At 41.7% G+C, this 21,441-nt stretch overlaps 2 protein-coding genes across 2 annotated transcripts; both read left to right on the forward strand.

Annotated features, from left to right (window-relative positions):
- The first annotated feature begins 2,947 nt into the window (after positions 1-2,947).
- Positions 2,948-3,901, forward strand: LOC121471583 (olfactory receptor 10Q1). The gene has a single exon (XM_041722375.1). The coding sequence runs from the start codon at positions 2,948-2,950 to the stop codon at positions 3,899-3,901; it is 954 nt and encodes a 317-aa protein (XP_041578309.1).
- A 12,910-nt stretch (positions 3,902-16,811) lies between these two features.
- Positions 16,812-17,789, forward strand: LOC121501466 (olfactory receptor 1S1-like). The gene has a single exon (XM_041773504.1). It carries the CDS (start codon positions 16,812-16,814, stop codon positions 17,787-17,789), a length of 978 nt encoding a protein of 325 aa, XP_041629438.1.
- The last annotated feature ends 3,652 nt before the right edge of the window (positions 17,790-21,441 follow it).

The raw sequence follows: 21,441 nt of genomic DNA on the forward strand, positions 1-21,441 counted from the left end.
CTCATATGTTATTCCACAAAAAGTTTTGGCAACTCATAATTATCAAGCACTCAACTCTTAGATTTTGTAATACTTGAGAAAATTACATAATTACAACACAAATACAAGTAATATAAGTTGGTTTGGGAAAAATCCAACTGCCATGTATGCAATTCAGACATAGTAAAATAGCAACAGGTCTCTTGTGTTCAGTATATTATGGTCACCATTTAGTATGTTGAATAGATGTAATGAACAGTGTGATTAATCTGAAACAGCAGTTCAGTGAAGATTATTAGTTAAGAGATCCTCTGCTACATGTCTTTTGGATCTAGCCACTCCAATGACTATTTTATTAGTCCAAATTTTTCAGTTGGTTCTGTTGTGTTTTCAGCTAGATAGTCAAATCTAACTCCTGCCTAACTTTGTCTCCTTCCATTGGTTAGATCACAGAACACACAACGCTAAACTAAAGCAATGCTAGCCTTCCTTTGTCACTGTATGTGCACCTGGTGGATTATATAAATATGAAATTCCATCTTTAATAGAACACAAACTTCATTTAAACTTATTTTCAGAAGTTAAATATTTACTTTTCTTATTTAAGCTATTTTATCTTATATGCTTGCTCACATTTTCTTTGTTTGAGCCTTCTGTTCCCTGTACTATCTTTACTTTTTAAATCAGATCATTTGGAATGGATATGCTGACTTTTATTCTACTGATGATCCTTGTTCAGAAATATATGTTTGAATAGGTATTTCTCTGATTAGTCACATCTAAATGAAATATCTCTTGAGTCTTTCCTTATATAGGCTGTGGAAATTATTTCAGGATTATTTTATTTCCCCCATCCTTCCCTATCAATTTCCTAATGCTACAGTTCATGGTTTTAAATGTGCAGGGTTGTTTTAATTTTTGCATTTTGCATTATGAATATTTTCAAGAACTATCCTCAGAACTTTTTTTTTAATTAATTTTTATTGGTGTTCAATTTACCAACATACAGAAAAACACCCAGTGCTCATCCCGTCAAGTGTCCACCTCAGTGCCCGTCACCCATTCCCTTCCAAAACCCGCCCTCCTCCCCTTCCACCACCCCTAGTTCGTTTCTCCGAGTTAGGAGTCTTTATGTTCTGTCTCCCTTCCTGATATTTCCCAACATTTCCTCAGAACTTTTTAACAATATTTTTTGCATCAAACATTTGGTGTTAAATATATATTTGACTCTTTGATTTCTCAAATCCAATTTTTACATTACAACTTCTCCAGTCCTGGATTATGTGTTCTGATTAATCCCCCAGCAATCAGGAGTCTTTGTTGAGGAATTGTTTTCATTGTATTTGGTCTGAGAAAGTCTGTTGCTTTTGAACATAAGTCACTAAAACCTGGGTACAGAATTCTTTCACACCAATTTGTTTTTCTTAGAACTATAGATACTACTTTATCATCTCTTGGGTTATTACATTGAAAAGTTGTAGTATTTTTTTGTATATTTTTTTTGGAGTTCAATTGAACTGAAGTTGCTTAGTCTATAGGTACTTTTCCCTTCCCAGATTCTTTTAAAGCTCTTTTCTTATTCACCTGTGTGTTCTGATGTCTATTTCAATTCTGTTATTGTATTTTTCATTTCATTATTATCTTTTCTTATCTTGGGCAGCCGCAACTTAATTATTCCTTAGTCCCTACAGTCCCCTACTATGTGCATCTGTCCAAGTCCAAAAGTTTAGGTTCATGACTGGAAATTTAGAAAAAAAAATAAGCAAACAAAAGGATTTATATTAAAAGTGCATATTGGGGGGTACCTGGGTGGCTCAGTTGGTTAGGCATCTGCCTTCAGCTTGGGTCAAGATCCTGGGGTCCTGGGATTGAGCCTTGCATTGGGGGGGGGGGGGGGTCCCAGCACAGCAAGGAGTCTGCTTCTCCCTCTCCTCCCCGCTGCTGTTCTCTCTATCTCTGTTGCTATCTCTGTACCTCTCAAATAAATAAAATCTTTTAAAAATAAATAAATAAAATAAAAGTGTATATCGGAAGGATTGGAATAAAAGGGGTTTGCCCAGTTTTATATGAGCCAAAATAACTCGATGAGAAGTGAACTCATGAATAAATTATAGCCCAGCCATAAAATGGGATATTATAAAACAACAGAAAGCAGAGTCTTGGTACTCAGAACATCAAGAATAACTTTTGTAGACACAGTGTTGCAGCCAGTTAAGATATGATACATACTCTATCATTACACATATGAATTGAAACAGAAACTGATCTGCAGTGACAAGAGTCAAAGAATAATTCACCTTTGTGAGGTAGAAAGGAGATGAAAGGGCATTGAGGGGGACACTTGATGGGATGAGCACTGGATGTTATGCTATATGTTGGCAAATCAAACTCCAATAAAAAAAAATACACAAAAAAAAAAAGATGCTTGTAGGGTTCCTGGAATTGTTCAGTTTGTTCATGTTGGTGATGGTTATACTAGTGTAGTTACTATGTAAAAAAAAACAAAAATCAAAAAACAAAAACTGTACCTTACGATTCATGAACTTCTCTGTATATTTCAATAAGAATGTTTACCAAAAAAGTGAGCAATACATCCATTTGTCTAATTTTGAAAATATCTGCAACTACACAACTCTTCCATTAAATACAAGCAAAGAATTAGCCCTTGTCAATGAGATGTAAAATATCAGAGCAAAAAAAAAAAAAAAAAAAAAGACATTTCACCAAGAATAGCTACATGTCTTTGACATCAGAAAATTCTACAGAGGAGTAGCTATGTCATTTATGGAGATTTCCATGGAAAAAGATTCCATACTCTCTAGTGGGAATCACCCCAAGTGCTGAAATCGGAAAGTAGATACTAAATGCTAAATCAAAGATCAAATTTACAATTCTGCTTTTCTTCCCACAACAAAACAGTTTGGCAGAGGGAGATTCAGCACTTCCCCACTCTTCCTTTGCAGGACACATGTTTGCTAGGAGCCTCAACCAATCCGGCCCCCCTGAGTTCTTCTTCCGCGTGTTGACCACCGTCCCAGAATTCCAGGCCCTGCTCTTCCTCCTCTTCCTCCTCCTCTACTTGATGATCCTCTGTGGCAACACAGCCATCATCTGGGTGGTGTGCACGCACAGCTCCCTCCGCACCCCCATGTACTTCTTCCTCTGCAACCTGGCCTTCCTGGAAATCTGCTACACCACGGTGGTGGTACCTCTGATGCTTTCCAACATTTGGGGGGCCCCGAAGCCCATCCCCCTGGCTGGCTGTGGCGCCCAGATGTTCTTTTTTGTCACCCTCGGCAGCACTGACTGCTTTCTCTTGGCAATCATGGCATACGATCGCTACGTGGCCATCTGCCACCCGCTGCACTACACCCTCATCATGACCCAGAAGCTGTGCGCCCAGATGGTGGCGTGCGCGGTGGGCCTGGCCCTGGTCCTCTCCCTGCAGCTCACGTCCTTAATCTTCACCCTGCCCTTCTGCGGACACCGCCGGGAGATCAACCACTTCCTGTGCGATGTGCCCCCGGTCCTGCGGCTGGCCTGCGCGGACATCCGCGTGCACCAGGCCGTGCTCTACGTGGTGGGCATCCTCGTGCTGACGGTCCCCTTCCTGCTCATCTGTGTGTCCTATGTGTTCATCGCCTCGGCCATCCTGCGCATCCGCTCCGCCGAGGGCCGCCGCCGGGCCTTCTCCACCTGCTCCTCGCACCTCACCGTGGTCCTGCTACAGTACGGCTGCTGCAGCCTCGTCTACCTGCGGCCCCGCTCCAGCTCCTCGGTGGACGAGGACCGCCAGATCGCCCTGGTCTACACCTTTGTCACCCCCCTCCTCAACCCGCTGATTTACACCCTCAGGAACAAGGATGTCAAAGGTGCCCTGAGGAATGCCGTCCTCCATAAAGCAGCCTCTGGTGCCAGTTGAAGCTCCAGGGGCCTGGGGAGGCTGTCTGTCAGTTGCCATGACGATGAACTCTGAGCAACGAATATGGAATTAGAGTACTTACTTTCCCACACTTTGAGTTGCTCGTTCTTTTGCCATATTTGTCCCCTTGTCTCCATTCTGCACTTAGTTCCTTGAAGCGCTCTGAATAAGACTGGAAATTTTAGGCAAAACTTTCAATGCAGGACCTCGAGTCTGCTGGCCCTACAGTTTTTTTTTTAAGATTTTATTTATTTATTCATGAGAGATAGATAGATAGATAGATAGATAGATAGATAGATAGAGAAAGAGAGAGAGAGAGAGGCAGAGACACAGGCAGAGGGAGAAGCAGGCTCCATGCAGGAACCTGATGTGGGACTGGATTCCGGGTCTCCAGGATCATGCCCCAGCTGAAGGCAGGCACTAAACTGCTGAGCCACCCAGGGATCCCCTGCTGGCCCTACTTTAAAGGTTCACGGCTCAACCATGGCAATTGCTCTATCAGGACCCCTACCCCCACCCCATGCATGCTATGAATAAAGGCTGGTACCTTCTGACGCCCTGCCTCCTATGAGGGTGAGGTTGCTAAGATCTATTCAGAGACATATATCTTACTAAAAGAAATATATTTAATTGTTGTTTTAGATTAAAAGGGGAGTGTATTTTTTTTTAAGATTTTACTTATTTATTCATGAGAGATACAGAGAGAGAGAGAGGCAGAGACATAGGCAGAGGGAGAAGCAGGCTCCACGCAGGGAGCCTGATGCAGGACTGAATCCCAGGACCCCAGGATCATGACCTGAGCCAAAGGCAGACGCTCAACTACTGGGCCACCCAGGTGCCCGAAACAGGAGCATATTTAATGGATCAATTTCCTTCCTTCCATACATCCCGACTGGTATCCTTCCTTGTCTTTCATTCCTGGGTGTCAGGAAGTGGTCAGACTTGGCATCCATTGACTAAGCACGTACAGGGAGCCATTCATGCTGTGGTGTGGAAGCTGCATCTGCTGATGTCTGTATAAGCCATCTGTACTGCTGGCCTTCGCATGGCTGGTGCTCTTCTTCCTCACCTCTATCCGTGCTTTCTGAATGGTTGTTGTTTGCAGACCCACTCAGCAGGTGGCGCCACTGGTCCTGCCACCGCAGCATTGTCCTGCTGGCAGGTGGCGGTTCCCTGCTCCTGGACCTGTGCCTGGACCACAAACAACCCTCTGTAGAATTGGCTTCTTCTGTGCTTTGCACAGCGGACATCACGTTGCCCAACCTTCTCATTTACCCTGCGGAACAATGAGGTAAAGAGGGCTCCAAGGACAGTTCTTACCCAGAAATGACCTGTTCCAGAACAGCTTGGGGCCTGTCAGGAAAGGGTCTGGATCCAGCCCACAAAGTGACTTTAGTTAGCAATCCCAGGAAGAGCGAGAGTGTCCTCCAGTGAGTACTATAATTAATGTCAGGACTTGGTATGACCTTTTTAAATGCCATAGGGCTAATTATACCAAAGCCCTAAACACGTTCCTTTTCATTGATTCAATAATTCTTGTTCTAAAATCATAACCCCCAAAAATTAAGTCAAAAACTAAAACTATAAGGCTGACATTTATAAAATGAAAAGATGTTAAAATCTCACTCCCAGTGTTGGACACATGACTACAACATACTTACCATTGTATATAAATTGATGTTTTATAATAAGGGACAATACTTATCATTATAATAGTAAGTGATAAGAGCTAGGTATAAAACTGCATTTACAAGAGCCCAGTTTAGTAAAAATATAAGTGCAGAATAATGAACAGAAGAACACCAGAAAGTTAGTGGTTCTCATCTGTGATCTGTAGAATTATAGATAATAGTTTCTTCTTTATTAATTTATTCATTTTTCCATGTTTTGTAAAATGAGGCTGTATTACTCTCATAAGCAGAAAAATGATAATTTCTGAAAGGAATCCAAGGCTAAATATAGATTTATTTTGCCACAGAACTCAGAGCATGATCCTCCACCTTTCATATTTTTCCTAGGCTAGCACTTTTTGTTTCAGTTACTTCTCTTTGAAACTACTGTTTTTGTTTTTTTTTTTTTTTTGAAACTACTGTTTTTGATGCTTTTAGTTTTTTTTAAGATTTTATTTATTTAAGAGAAAAAGAAAGCACAAGCAGGGGGAGGGGCAAAGGGAGAGGGACAAGCAGACTTCCCACTGGGCTCAGAGCTCCATGTGGGGCTCAATCCTTAGACCCCAAGATCATGACCTGAGCTGAAGTCAGATGCTTAACTGACTGAGCCATACAGACTCCCTGATGCTTTTAATTTTTTACATGATACCACATGGGAATAAGGAGAAGGACTACACAGTGTTAATTATTCTGGGAACTGTCATGGGTTTTAACAATGTATTAGAAATGCCTTTGCTTCTACCTGAATGCTAGAGGAGAGGAAAAAAACTCCTTGGTTGGCAGGTTGCTTATCAACCTACGCAGGCCAAGCCACATCAGGACAGAATGAATCATTAAATGTACACACTGTGCGAGGCATTGTCGGAAAAGCAAACACAAGGAAAGCTTCCAACTGTGTTTCCATGCCTCCTTTCATTTTTATCTAATGTCACAAATCATATAGAAAATTAACTTGGAACCCAAAAAGAAGATGAACTGTTACTCTATCAGGAAGAAGGCTCTAGAGCGATGATCAGTCCTTTCAGCTGAAATCCTAGGCTGCTGTCCCAGTTACCTTGTTCTACAGTTTTTAGCTGAATTAAAGTTCTTTTTTTCCTTTTTCTTTTTAAATTAAACACCACATTACATGCAGTACAATATGAGAATCACTTCCATTCCCTGAAATCACAGTGTTTACAAATAACTTTGCTAGAAACATCATCATGTCTTCTTCTTCTTTTTTTTTTTTTTTTTTGTATTTTTTTTTTATTGGAGCTCAACTTGCCAGCATATAGAATAATCATGTCTTCTTAAACTTTTTATCACTGATACCTTGACACGCTGGATTTCTCCAGCTCCTTTCTTATGATTCAATCAGTACATGAAGGAAGGGTTAGCCACAGTGGTGGGAGTAGGGTTTCCACGTGGGAATTTCTTCCCTGCATTTCTCAAAAACAATTATTTATTTTCAAACCCAAATTCTCAGAAAAGGTAGATGAGAAATTTGGAAAACTGGAAAAGGTATTATAACTCTCCTGCAAGAATTAAAGTATAGTAAGCAACACAGAGAGGCTACTGGTTTAGAGGAATCCACTCTAGTTGAGGGCAAAACAAGAGCAGGAAACATGACACTCAGAGTCAAAGGTTAAATTTATGTTTCAGCAATGAGGACAAGAAGCACTGGGTGAGAAAGAGTCACAACTGGAGCAGTCTTGCTGGTAGCTGTTTCCATGTGTGAGTTCATGGCCCTGTCTGCTGCTAACAGTGAATCATCCTCGCAAATAAAATAAACATTCATAAGTGTATATGCCTAGGAAACTTTATACAAATCCAAGAGTGATATTCCAAGAAATAACACATTTTGGAAGCAAATAAGTCCTTAGATTGGTGGTTTTGACATGTGATTCTGCACAGTACTGTTAATGTTAAAGGGAGATCTGAATGTTTCTTTATACAGATACCACCCAGTAATGTTCATGGGAATTTTCCAGCATTTGAGTATTTTCTGCAGTCTGCAGTACTTGGTAAATACCAATACACCTAATATTAGTAATTATTAAATTTTAAATACCTATAATAATGAGTAAAGAGGAGAAAGAATGGCGAGAATCTTTTTACATGGCTTAATTTTTTGCATTCCTGAAAATCTCTAGGAATTCCAATTTCTCCTTCCCTTATGTTGAAGACCAAGGAAACCATATAAGGAGTGTATGTTTGTGCATGTGTGTATTGTCCAGTTACAGCTAATGAGTGCAGATGGAGAGATGGCGACATAAGAGAAGGATGGAATGAAAGAGATGAAGCAACAACACATCTTGGGCAGATTGTTTGCTTTGTGGATATTATATGCATCAGAAATAAACTACAGTATCACACCATCAAGCATTGCAACAGACATTTTCATAATGACAATCACATTCCCATTCCTCACCCCCTCTCTCCCTCTCCTTTTCCCTCTCCTAGTAGTTACTTTGAAAACCACATTATAAAATTATGGATTTTAATGAAAATAATTAGAAGCTTGAAATATGGTGGTATTGCCTGAGCCTCTCTTTGCCCACCAGCTTCAATCTGAGAATTGTTCTAGTCGCTTCTTCTTGATTTCAGTCCAGCTCTCATAAGCAGGAAAAAGCATGGTGATCATAGCATTGGGAAAAAGAAGCTACTCAACAGAGATGGTGTACAATGTTGTGTAACCATCCCCAGAGACCACAGATCATATACTTGGTGATCTTTATGAAACTATTTTAGAAAGACACTTTGATGCCATAATACAATTGCTTCAATAAATATTTATTGTGGGCATTCATTTACTCATTTTTAAACAAATATTTAGAGAGAATCTACTATTTGCCAAAGTTTCTGATTCCATGGATCTAATATTCATGAGGGGTAAAAAAAAAAGACAATACATAAATAGACAAATGCTATGAAAATAAGGAGAAGAGGGCAGGGATTTGGGATAAAGAAGAGTGTTGAAGGATGGTGACTTGGAGATGATAAAGAGCCTATATTATGTACCTGGTACTGGGCTATGCGCTTGAATTCATAGACAAAACATAAGATACCTGCTTTCAAGGAGGCTACCAACTATGGGGAACAGAAACACACAATTATAAGTCAATCTTTTTTTTCTAAAGTGGAGAAGAATAATATATGCAAGAAGCCCATGGTATAAGATATGCCCATGCCTTCCTCAATGTAAGTTTTGGTAAGTTCTTGCATGTGTTCTCAAAGAAAGGTTTATATCATTTTCCATGACCAAGGAGCTCTTAGAAACACTGACTCCAAAATGTCTAAGATTCCCTCCACTTGCACATATGAGACCACAAGCCTCCAGCAAATCCCTGTAAGTATATGTAAGTGTCCACTGGCTTGTTATATCTTGACTCTTCTTATTTCTGAGAAACTGCCACATATCTGGTCTCCTCTCTTGTCCAGTGTGGACTAACTTCCTATTAGACCATCTTGGAGGATGATAGCTTCTCTCTGGATGTTACTATAAGAGCATCCTTGGCTTCACACTGCCTCCTAGCTTCTGTTTCCAAAAATCCCACCAAAGATTTAATATCTCACCCTTTGCTTATCTGGGAGAAAAGACAAGGCAAAAAAAGATTTTTCCATGAACTCCAATGTGAACGTAATTCAAATTTCACTTTAAGCAAAAAGGAAAATGTAGTGAGCTTACTTTGTTTTTATTATATTTCAATCAAAATGTAAATAACATACAATAAAATACATAGATTTCAAATGGTTCAGTTTGACGTATTTGGGCAATTGTATTCAATAATAAAATCTTTCCATCACCCTGGAAATTTGTCTTGTTCCTCTTTCCAATCAATTCCTCTCCCTGCCGATCGACCACTGTTCTGACTTTTATCCCCAAAGACAAGTGTGCCCATTCAGGAATTTCATATGAATGGAACTCATATAGTAAGTATTCTTTTGCATCTGGCTTCTGTCGCTTAACATGATGTTTTTGAGACTTGTACAGGTGGCTGTGTATTTCAGCAATTTGTTCTATTTAATACCTGAATCGTATTCCATTGTATGAATATACCACAATTTGTTAATACAATTTCTTTACCCACTGTAAGCTTGATTCTAATGTCTCCTCTGCACTCCTGTTTCTGAATCTTTTATGCTTGACACATGAAATGGGCACTTATCATTGGATAGGTACTCTGACCCCCATAATCCAGATCTTCTGCATTCCCATGCTTCACAGGCCAGAGCCTAACACACGTGTCTCAACCAGGCCTTTCTGGAGATATTTTGTTATCTGAGCTGTTGGTGATTTTTATCAGTGTTTATCTCAGACCAGCTGAAAGAGGAGGCTGGGAGTGTGGAGCTCTTAAGATATACTCCCAAGGCTGCTGACACCTCAGAACAAACAAAAGAGAAGGGCCTAGTGTCTGTTGAGCTGCTAAGTAGGTTCCAGGGACCATAATCACCAGTTTTTTTGGTATGCAAATAGGGGATCTTATAGGTTAAGTGACATGCCTAAGGTCACACACCCATTAGGTGGCAGAGCTAGAGGTCAAAGCCAGGTCTGTCTCACTTCAAAGTCCCTGCTGCTTCTACTACCTCTGCATCAAAGAGCATAACCAGAAAACACTTGGATTGGAAACCACTTCATGTGGTTCTACTTTTGGTTCTAAGCCAAAACTAATCAACTGATGTTAACAAGTCATCCACCCCTCAATTTACTCATTTGTACAATGAGTGATGCCTTAGTTGAGCTTTGCAGTGCCCTCCAGCTCTAGATTCCATGACTGTTTGTGGAATAACTCCACACTGCGGAATTTATAAGTGACTAGAAATGATTAGTAAGGAAATGGTAAATGCAAAAGCAGCACCTTTCCCCGTCATTAAAAGCGTGCCAGGATCAGGTTCTAAGTTACAACTTTTCAACTTTACTCTTCTTTTTAGAAGCCTCCATATTAGCAACATTGGTCTCTTTACTGAACCCAGGTCATGGGATACAGTCTTACAGCCTGGCCTCTGCTCATACCATCCTCCAGCTTCAGACTCCCTCTCTGTGTCTTCCCACTTATGTAAACCCTACCTATGTTAAAAGAATGCCTCTAGTTTATGCCCACCATGAAATATTTACTTATTACCCCAGACTACAGATAGTTCTCTCTCTGAATTCCTGCAGCATTTTCCCTACTGTGCTTGGTATCTGACAGCAAACACTGTATTTGTCTCCTCCTGCCACTGGTAACTTTAAGCTCTTACTTCTTGATCACATCTTCTATCTGCAAGTCCACTATAGACTCCTGGAAGGTAGAACCTGAGTGTTAGCCCTCAGACTTCTCCATAATACTTAGGCCAGAACAAGAACAGGATATGGAGAAAAGCCGAAGTAATGTTTTATTAATAAACTTTGAACAGATCAAATATAGTTGGAAGCTTAGGAGATTTTCCTAAGTCCTTTTTTGAGAGGGCTAACCCTCAGTTTCTACCTTCACAATTTCACAGCATGGCAGAAAAAAGGGACTCCCAGTTCCTGAAACCTTGAATCAGGATAATTCCGAACTCTGGAGGAAAGACTGTAATGAACAATCACAACAACCAGAACCTGAAAGGTCAGGACAACTAAGTATTCATACCCCTCAGGGGAACAGAAGACAACAGAGATCAGCCAAAATGTGAGCCAAGAGCTAGGGAATCTAATGAAAGATGAAAAAGAGAGATGAAGAATCTCAGTCAGAGCCTTTAGGGCCAGCTACAGGCAGGAGGACTGTGACTTGTTTTGCTAACACTCTTGCTGCAATTTTCCAAGAGATCAAGACTGACCACCTCCTTGCAGGGATCTCCACAGGGACATCATCACCCCCACGTGGACAAAAATTAGTAGTCGGAGCTGAAAAAAGAATCTTAGATTTTTTTTTTTTTTTTTTTAGTGGGGGTTGAGAAGCAAAGGGAAAGGAAGAGAGAGAATCTTAAACAGGCTCCACGCCCAGTACAGAACCTAGTGCAGGACTAGATCTCATAACCCAGAGATCATGAAGTGGGTCAAAATCAAGAGTCAGACACTTAACCAACTGAGCTACCCAGGCACCCCAAAAATCTTAAATATTTTATCCATTTGTGGCTCTCCAAAGCTCATCCCTATCTGACAAAATCTTATTCTGTAGTATTTACTTTCATAGGAGCTGGACAGGATTGAAGATAAAAGATATAAAGGGTCTTTAAGAGATCACTAATGGAGGATAGTCAGAAGAAAGGCAGGATAGGGGCCCTATCCTAAGAGGAAACTACCCTTAAATGGAAAAAGATCCCATCTTGTTATTCCACACCACCCTGAAAGGAGCCGAGTAAACAACTACCTGATGGGTAGATGAGCATGTGAACAAAAACTTGATTGGGTGACAGGTGCATGGAGGGTTAATCAGATTAAAACAGCTCACCAACAATCTCATAAAATCCCTAGACTTAGAAACTCCAACAGCAACCCCTCAGGTCCTCTCCCTCTTTGGGAGCTTTGTACTATCGTCCAGTAAACTTTGCTTTGCTACCCACCACTCTTCATCTGCCTACCTCTTCCTCTCCAAGAACCCCATGCACTGAAGGAAAAGAAATCCTGAACCAGTACCTGGGCAATAATGAATACAAGATTGAGAAATGCTGCTCTTGACTGACCGAGCTTATATTTCCCTTCTCGGAGTATTTTTACTCTCTTGGAAAAATGGAGGCCCCACAGTGTGGTATGAAATGTAGAGATGAAAGCAGCATGAGTACAGCTGAGTAGCACAGAGGTGGGTGAATTAGACACTAACCCTATAAATACCGTCTCATTTCTAAGGACACTGCTTGCCTCCCAAACTCTCTTTCCAAGGCCTGAGCCAGCAGACATCCACAAGAACCCAAATACCAAACCTGCTAACACAAAGCTCCCCTCGTCTTCCAGACTCAGATTAATAGCCATGTTTCAGAACATGGTTCCTGACTTCCTGTGGGGCCTGTAGAAACATAACTCCAGCTGATTAGGTGGTGAGGGAGCTCTCTTGAATGAGATTAGTGCCCTAAGTGCAGCTTTTGGAATCACTTGCCCCAAGACTTCATTGCAGTTTCAACATCAAACTGGAATTTTAAACCAATCTTGGATTATCTGATCAGCAGCAGTGAGGTCATCCATGAGGTGGGTTCTCTTCCCCATGAGAAGATGAGGTGAACTATACAACAAGATCTCCAGCCCTTCCTCCTAAGGGAATATGGCCTTGCCTTGAAACAATCCTTTTCTTTTATTAAGAACTTCCTTGTCTCTCCTCCTACTTTCTTTAAAAACTTCCCATTTTGTACAGATCCTCAGAATTCTCCTCTACTTGCTAGTGCAATGGCACTCAATTTATGAATCCCTTAGTAAAGCAAATCAGATTTTCAAATGTACTTGGTTGAATTTTGTCTTTTAACACCATGAAGGGCCTAATTGGATGACTAGAAGTTCAGAAGAGTCAAGTCCCCACGGTCAACAAGAAGCAAGAGATGACAAGGAACATCTTCAGGTTCAGATTCAGGAGCATCTCTTCCTTTTCTCCTCCCTGAACTCCTGGCTGTGGTATCTCCTTGGAGTGGAGTTCCACATGCTGAGTGAACACGTCTGCTAACTGATTTTGGTCCCTTCGTGCTTATGTGCAATCTCCCTGCAGTAAAGCATTTTGCCATGTTGTTTGCATCTAGCCTTGCCTCCTTCCCTCTGATGTCCTCACCTCCCTATCTTCCAAACAGAATGTCAAGATCTAAATTCTTGCTCCCGGGTCTGCTTTCTAAGACCCATGCTGAGATAGTAGTTGTCTTAGTCATTTCAGGCTACTATAACAAACTATCATAAATGAGGTGGCTTATGACAACAGAGCTTTATTTCTCACACTTCTGAACGTAGGAAGTCTGAAATGAAGGTATGGGCAGATTCATTGTGTGGTGGGAGCTCACTTCTTAGCTCATAGATGGTTGTCTTCTCCATGGCAGAAAGGGAGAGGGGACTCTCTGGGGTCTCTGTTCTAAGGGCACTAATCTCATTCAAGAGAGCTCCCTCATGACCTAATCACCTCCAAAAGACACCTCCCCAACCTCCTACTACCACCATTCCAGGGGTTAGGTCTCAACATATGAATCTAAGGGGGACACAAACATTCAGACCATAGCAGTAGTAGAAGAAGGAACTCATAATTATGTCTCATGGGCAAGGTGCAGAAATAAATGCTATGGTTCCACCCACATTTCCTACCTAGCTCTGACCAGATGGATAGACAATAGAATAGCTCGCCCTCTCTTTCTTCTCCATTACCCAGTTATTTTAAAAATTACCAGTGAATAACTATACAGTTAGTCTATAGGTCAAATCATTTCCTGTTGAGGAGGGAGGGAGTGTTCCTGGTTTGGGCAAGAAATACCTGCACTATGTTAGGAGGCACATGTAAGCATTAAAAGGGATGTATTGATTTAGGCCCTATCTCTGGCTATATAGCATTCCTTGCTCCTGCCCATATCAGGGTTTGCCCATTTCAGTATATCTGTGAACCATCCCAAATCATGTCAGTATTTTTTTTAAGATTTTATTTATTTATTCATGACAAACACACAGAGAGAGGCAGAGACACAGTTGGAGGGAGAAGCAGGCTCCACGCAGGGAGCCTGATGTGGGACTCAATCCCAGGACCACAGGATCACAAACTGAGCCAAAGGCAGACACCCAACCACTGAGTCACCCAGGTGCCTCCAGTATGTTTCTTTTCAATATTAAAACCTAGAGTTTATTTCATTCATTAGTCACAGCTAAGAGCCCTGACTGTTGAATTCCTGAATCCTGGGATTCCCTTCCAACACTACCATCCATTTAAGAGGTACAAAGGCATCTCCCCTTCCACTACAGATGGCATCTCTTTGGAGTCATAACCCCTACTGCAGGAATTTCACTCAATTCTTGAGGTATTTACTAAGTGCTCCTCCTCTACTAGGCATTACATAGGAAACAGGAGTTCAAAATATTTATCATCTCTGAGAACACAAGATACACAGCAAACAATTCACTTGCTCCAAAGAGCAGCAACAAGGAAAGCACAAGTGGAAAAAGACACCTGAAAACAAAAAAACAACAACAACAACAAAAAGCAGAGCTGCCCATCTATTCCTCATTTACATCACTGAGGCTGGGATTTGAAAACAAAGGTTTGTTTGAGGAAAATGCTTCAGGGATATGATCCCCAGTGACATCAAAAGAACTAAATGTCCCCTGAGAGCCCAGCACCAGGACTTGTACTTGGGAAAAGAGTTTGGTTCTGAAAAATACATAAGAGCAGCTCTCAGGCTCTCCCCTGCTACCCTGTCAACAATCAGTTAAGCTAATGGGTCTAGATTCCAGTAACTTCCTGAGATCTTACCATCCTTCAGAGGTGGGTCTTTTTAGACATTAGTGCTGCTCTTCACCAGATAGACAAGTGCCTCAGGGACTCAAAACAATTAGTGTGGGACTAGGGGACAGTGGGAGAGACAGTGGAGGAAGGTGAAATTAGAGATTGTCACTCAAAACTACACATGTCACCTTTTGCCATTTTAGTCAAGCCCAAACCCAGGGCTCAGTGAACACAGGATCCTCTAAGGCAGGTCTGTGTCTTGTCCTGAGATTTAGATATAGATGTATGCCAGTTCATCTCATTGTAGCTTTGGGTGGGAGTCTCCCCTCTGTAGGTAAGTTTCCTCTCTCGGATTTGTAAGCCAAGCTTCTCAGGGGCAAGGAGACCTGCTCAGATCTACTCTAGGTATCCACTGCCCTTTGGTTTTCCAGAATCCCAGAGGAGGAGGATTCCTGGGTTTTGGCTTCCCCACGGAAGGAAAAGTCATTTGGGGTTGTGGCTATCCCTAACTTTTCAGAGATTAGTGAAGAAACAGGAAGAGTGAGAGGAGGCAATATGAGGAGAGCAGAAAGATGGGAAAGAACCCAATGCTCTGGCTCTGGGGTCACAGTTCTTTTCAATTGGCCACAGAGAAACCAGACTGGGTCCAGTCTCCCTTCCCTGGCCCCGGGCTACACGTTGGGTGGTCATTCTAGCTTCCTGGTCAATTTTAGTTTTAAAGATAACTTCTACTTTGGTACTAAAGACCCACTTCCAGGTATTCAAAAGCCTAGCCCAATTTCAAACTTCAATTTCACATGCTTCAAAGCATGGGTCCTACCCCCAGAGCTCAGGTAGCCTGAGTATGCGTAGTGGGAAGGAAGAATGGGAGTGGGTACTAGGATTAAAGTCTTCAAGTCTGCTGCCATGGAAGACTGGCAGTGGGTGAATTTAATGTGGCAGGCATGCTCTGTCATGACACTATTTGGGGTTCTCTAGAAGCCTCCTTTCCCAGACAACTGCTTCAGGCAATGAATTTTCTCCCTGATTTTTTATGATCCCCCTTTCACGAAAGAGCCATTCCATGACCTCACTGCTACAGCTTCCTCTCCTCTGTCAGGCTACTTTTTTGGCTGGAGTCCCAACAGCAACCGACAGCACTTACTTGACCTGTGGGAAACTCACCTACTCATGCCATGTCGTGGTGAGGGTTCAGAATTGTCCCCACCCCTGCCACAAGGGCCTAATCCAGTGAGCCTCTCACCTTTAGAAGTGGGACACAAACACAAGTCTTCAGGTTCTTAAGAAGCCCCTTAAACTTTCTCCGTTCTTCACCTAACATCTAGCCATCAGCAAAGCAAATGTCTGGCTTCCCTTCCTGTACACATTGTCCAAGAGCAGCTCTTCTGGCGGCCTCCCCCTAACGGGAGTGTGCAGGAGCACCCACATGGCGGTGTATTTCAGTAAGCACTCCTAACCTCCACCTCATGTCTCCTTCCCAAAAGCTTCACTCAATGGCTCTTCCCATTTGTGTCTTCTTAGATTTCAAGATGAAAGTGAATGCTGAGAAAGGGTATAGGGCCATTCTGTTCATTTTTAAGTAATTCCTTTCAGGGATATCTAGCGTCTTTAGAATATGGAGTACATCTCTTCTGTTATCCTTGGTTTAAGACATTTAACTACATTTAACTACATTTAACATAACCATAACTCTCAGAGTCATGCTCAAATTTAAAATGTGTTCATGGAGAAATGTCTATGGTGATGGCTGTCTTTCCTTTCTAGGGCATTTCCTGAGTGTCTGCACTGCTGACATAGTTCCTTTTTAAGTAGTCTCTTAAAAGTTTGTTTTGCCAAAAACAAACTCCACCTTCTTGCAATGGCCATAGCCAAATGGTACCATACTGGTTTTTCTTTGGGGGCATGAAGCCCTTGTGTTTCTTTCTCCAGATCAGCAGATATATGCATCAAGGAAATCGAACCACCATCTCTGGGTTCCTCCTTCTGGGACTCTCCAGCCAGGCTGAGCACCAAAAGCTTCTCTTTGTGCTTTTCCTAGGTATGTACCTGGTCACTGTGGTCGGGAATGGGCTCATCATTCTGGCCATTGGCTTGGATTCTTACCTTCATACTCCCATGTATCTCTTCCTTGCCAATCTGTCCTTTGCTGATATTTCCTCCATATCCACCTCAGTCCCCAAGATGCTGATGAATATTCAGACCAAAACTCAATCTATCTCCTATGAAAGCTGCATCACACAGATGTACTTTTCTATTGTGTTTGTTGTTATTGACAATTTCCTCTTGGGAGTCATGGCCTATGACCGCTTTGTGGCTATCTGCCACCCTCTGAACTATGTGACCCTCATGCAACCCAGAATCTGCGTTTTGCTCACAGTCATTCCATGGGTCCTCAGTAACGTGGTCGCCCTAACACACACCCTTCTGCTCATTCCATTGCTCTTCTGTGACAGCAACATTCTCCCACACTTCTTCTGTGACTTGGCTCCTCTGCTCAAACTGTCCTGCTCAGACACAAGTATCAATGAACTCATGTTGTTTATCGTGGGCTCATCAGTTGTCACCTTCCCCTTTGCCTTAATTCTCTTCTCCTACATCTGCATTGTCAAGGCTATCCTGAGAATCTCATCCATGGAGGGAAAGTGGAAAGCTTTCACCACCTGTGGCTCTCATCTGACTGTTGTATTACTCTTCTATGGGACCATTATAGGGGTTTACTTCTTCCCCTCATCCACTCACCCCGATGACAGAGATAAGATTGGTGCAGTGCTCTTCACTGTGGTGACACCCATGATAAACCCCTTCATCTATAGCCTGAGGAACAAGGACATGAAAGGTGCCCTAAGAAAGCTCATTAATAGAAAACATTCCTGCCTTTGATGCCCTGGACATCTGAATTCTTTTTATCCTCATAACCATTTGGATGATTCTGCCCAGAGTTTGTGGCATTGATGTGACAGTTCAGCTTTAGATCTGCCTTCTATTCCAACCCTTGAGGGGTTGGGGCTTTTCCACATAGCTCTGGTCTTGGAAACGAAGCCCTAACCCCCTTGGTAAGTCACAAGCATAATGCATATCTTGATTCGAATCTATGTTACTACAAATGGGTGCAAATTGTTTATACCTCAGACAATATCAACTGAAGGTAGTACATACAGTCTCTGTTTTACAGCTTTGAAAACAGTTGCTACTAATTCCTTTATTCAATATAGATTTTTCTAGGTCCACTTTTCTCAAAGTTTGTTTTGCCAAAACCACTATCCAGTAAGATGTTCATAGAAAGGTCCCACATCCAAATAATTTGGAGGCAATCCTGAGCTCAATGAAGCAAAATGTCTTCTCAGAGACATTTGGTACTTCTCAGAGCCTTTGGTATAGTATACAGTTCCAGGAGGATAGTATGGCATGTAGCAATTCTCAAAACTAAACTTAATCATATATAACCTGATTCATCACAAAGTAGTTCATAGGACCAGTATGCAAAGCACATTTGGGAAAATGCATTCAACAAAAAATCAGAGAACATACACATAGAAGGCTCAGGTCTAGTCCTGACCCTTCCCTGAGTAGTTATGAGATGTAAGGCATGTCAACTCACTTTCTTCAGCCTATTTTCTCATCTATAAAATAAGGCCATTGGTTCCAGTTGTTTCTCACTGAGGGTATATATTAGAATTATCTAGAGGAAATTTCCTAAAGGAATTCACATTCTCAGACCTTGCAGGTGCCTTCTCTGCTCAACCAGCTGCAGTGGTCTTGGGTTCAGTTTGGCAATTAAACTCACAATATATACCAATTGTCAAGCTTTGAGAAAACTGTAAGGGTACAGGACAGCCACACAACATACACAATGACATGACAGTAGAGGTCTCATGATTCCCAGGCACAGCTTCTAAATATCTTGGTCTTTCCATACTTGGAATGTTCATGGTCATGAGAGAGAGAGTACTCAGTGGGTGTGGACCACCTAGGTTCAGGAAAACTTCAGCTCTGGGGTTCCTTAGGCATTATGCCTTCTTTCTTGACAGCCCCCTTAAGGGTATATGACTACCCCTGTTCTGGTGCAGCTGCATCTCAGCAAACGTAAGTTTCTCATCAAATACGGACTCTTCCACAACCAATTTTAAAAACAGATAAAAGTGGTCAAGCGCTTCAAAACCATTACAGCAGAGCTGACCTGCCTCTTGGATCCAGCATACATGTAGACAGTTTTGGAACCTATTGCAAGAGGGATTAGACCAACAGTCAAACCTCAGACTTCTTTGAGGCTGACAAAGGCTACAAACAAAGTTTTACTGTTTTCTTTCCAAAGTTCACCCTGCACCTACTAACCCAGACTCCAGCGAAGGAATCAGGCTCTTATATTCTGGAAATGTCCCTCAGGTGACCTAAAGCATTATTGAACCACATGAACTCTGAGTTCCACTCCTGCTCTGGGATTTCTGTGAATCTGGATGCCAACTGGTTGATGGAGATGTCTGCTGGAGATATCTCTACCTCAAACATACTCTAGAGCTTCCCAGAAGAGCGTGGTCTTTTTCTCTGTCCGGATTCTTTTTAAAAATATTTTCAGCTTTGGAGCAAACTATTACTAGTTATTTAATCTAACTCCTCTAACAATTGTGTTGTAGTATGAGGAGATTTGGTTCTAAATCCTGGTTTTTCAGGAAGTTGTGATTCAACTGCATGATCCAAGGAAAATCATCTAATTTACTTAAGCTGTTTGTGGCTAAATGGACATGTATGTCAGGCAACTACCATAGTTCTTAGTATATCATGGACACTCGGGAAAAAAAAAAAAGTATTCCTCTTTTGTAACTGTCCCCTGGCTCCCAATCTCAATCCACTTGCCCTACCAAACTATGTTTATCCCCAATCTAATAAGACTTCTCTTCTTCTCTAAACTTATAAAAATCTAACCTCTTTAGGAGGAAATATATAATCAGCCACCCACCTTTGTCTCTGGTATCTCAAACTTTTATGCTTAATTTGAGTCTTTATTATAAATTTAAAATCCACTTGCTTTTATATGAGTTACCAAACTAGCCTCTTAGTCCTTCCTCAAATACCTCAGAATCCACCCAGTTCCACCCACAGCTCCCACATGAACCCTGCCTTCACTACTACACAGAAAGCAGTAGAGAGTCCTAGATTTGTAATCAAGAGACTTGGAGTCTGTAGCTAACTTACTGTGTGACAAGCCATGTTACCAACCTCAGTTTCTTTCTCTGTAATATAACAATTGGTCTAATATGAACAAAGAAGATACTACAACAGCATTATCATGAAAACCCATTTATGTAGAATAGCATATGCAGAAAGAGATGCCTAGGAAAAGAGTCAACAGAATATTGACAGTGGTTGTTTCAGATCGTGTTTTCCAATAATGGTCACAAGAATATTTCCATCCTTGAAGAACTTTGCCACATCCTTATCAAAAAATGGGAGTCTGTGTCTCTCTCCTTGAACCTGGAGGACTTTGGGGCTGTTTTGACTAATAGAGCACCCTACAAGTTGTCCTGCATGATTTCTAAGACTCTTAGAAAAGCCAATACAGCCTCCATCTTCCAGCTTCTCAGGACATGCACCTCTGGAGCTCTGAGTTTCCCTGTAAAAAGTCCCACTACTCTGAAGCCACCATGCTGGAGAGACCATGTGGAAAGGTCTCAGAGAGTCAGAGAGAGATGCCCAAGGAGCTCCAGCTGTTTCAGCCTTTGTGTCTCTGGATGACTCCCATCAGTCTCCACCATGGGAGTGAGAGAACATTTAGCTGATCCAGTGTCCACATGGGCTGTCAGCACCAGAGACCCCAAGTGAAAACTGCCTGGCTGAGTCCTGTCAACTCCTAGAACTGTGAGAGGTAACAGTAAAATGACTGTCCTTGTTTTAAGTCCCTACATTTTGGGGTGGTTTGTTATACAACAGTACGTAACTAAATAGTGGGTTTTGTCTCAAAAAATGCAGGGATTTACATAACACTGTTATTGCTTTAACATTTTACACTGACTGTCACTGTAGGAAGAAAAATATTTTTTTTATTTTGAGAAAGATAAACTATCTTGCCTCTTACACCGTCATGCTTAACATGGTTCCAGAATCTTCTCAGTTACAGAAACATCAATTGGGCAGATCTGTAATTTTCTCTCTTCTGGTTTCATCCAGCCCAGTATGTGATAGAATAACAACCAGCAGGGTTAGAACCAGGTAATATGGTTTGAATTGGTCATCATCCTTGTGGGCCAGCCCTCCATTTCCTCCAGCTCCTAGGCTCCAAACCTTATCCAATCTAAGACACAGTTCCATTCTCAGTGAGTACAGGGAAGCTAATTTGGTAGGGATGGATTTGGATGCAAGTTGGGATTTTGCTTGAGGAAGTGAATTAGGATTAAGTTTAAGACACAAAAGACAAATGATTAAGAAAATAAAGAACCGCAAAGTTTTATGAAAGCCTTGACAACTTTTCACAGAAAAGAGGCATACGTCTGGACCTAGATGCCCGAATTCCTCTAAAAGATTCTTGTATTTGTCATCT

This window comes from Vulpes lagopus, chromosome 11 (genome assembly GCF_018345385.1).
Source record: "Vulpes lagopus strain Blue_001 chromosome 11, ASM1834538v1, whole genome shotgun sequence".
Taxonomy (NCBI): domain Eukaryota; kingdom Metazoa; phylum Chordata; class Mammalia; order Carnivora; family Canidae; genus Vulpes; species Vulpes lagopus.

Bases quoted from the DNA above. Each gene is read 5' to 3' on its own strand.
- LOC121471583 (XM_041722375.1), top strand. From the start codon at position 2,948: ATGTTTGCTAGGAGCCTCAACCAATCCGGCCCCCCTGAGTTCTTCTTC.
- LOC121501466 (XM_041773504.1), top strand. From the start codon at position 16,812: ATGAAGCCCTTGTGTTTCTTTCTCCAGATCAGCAGATATATGCATCAA.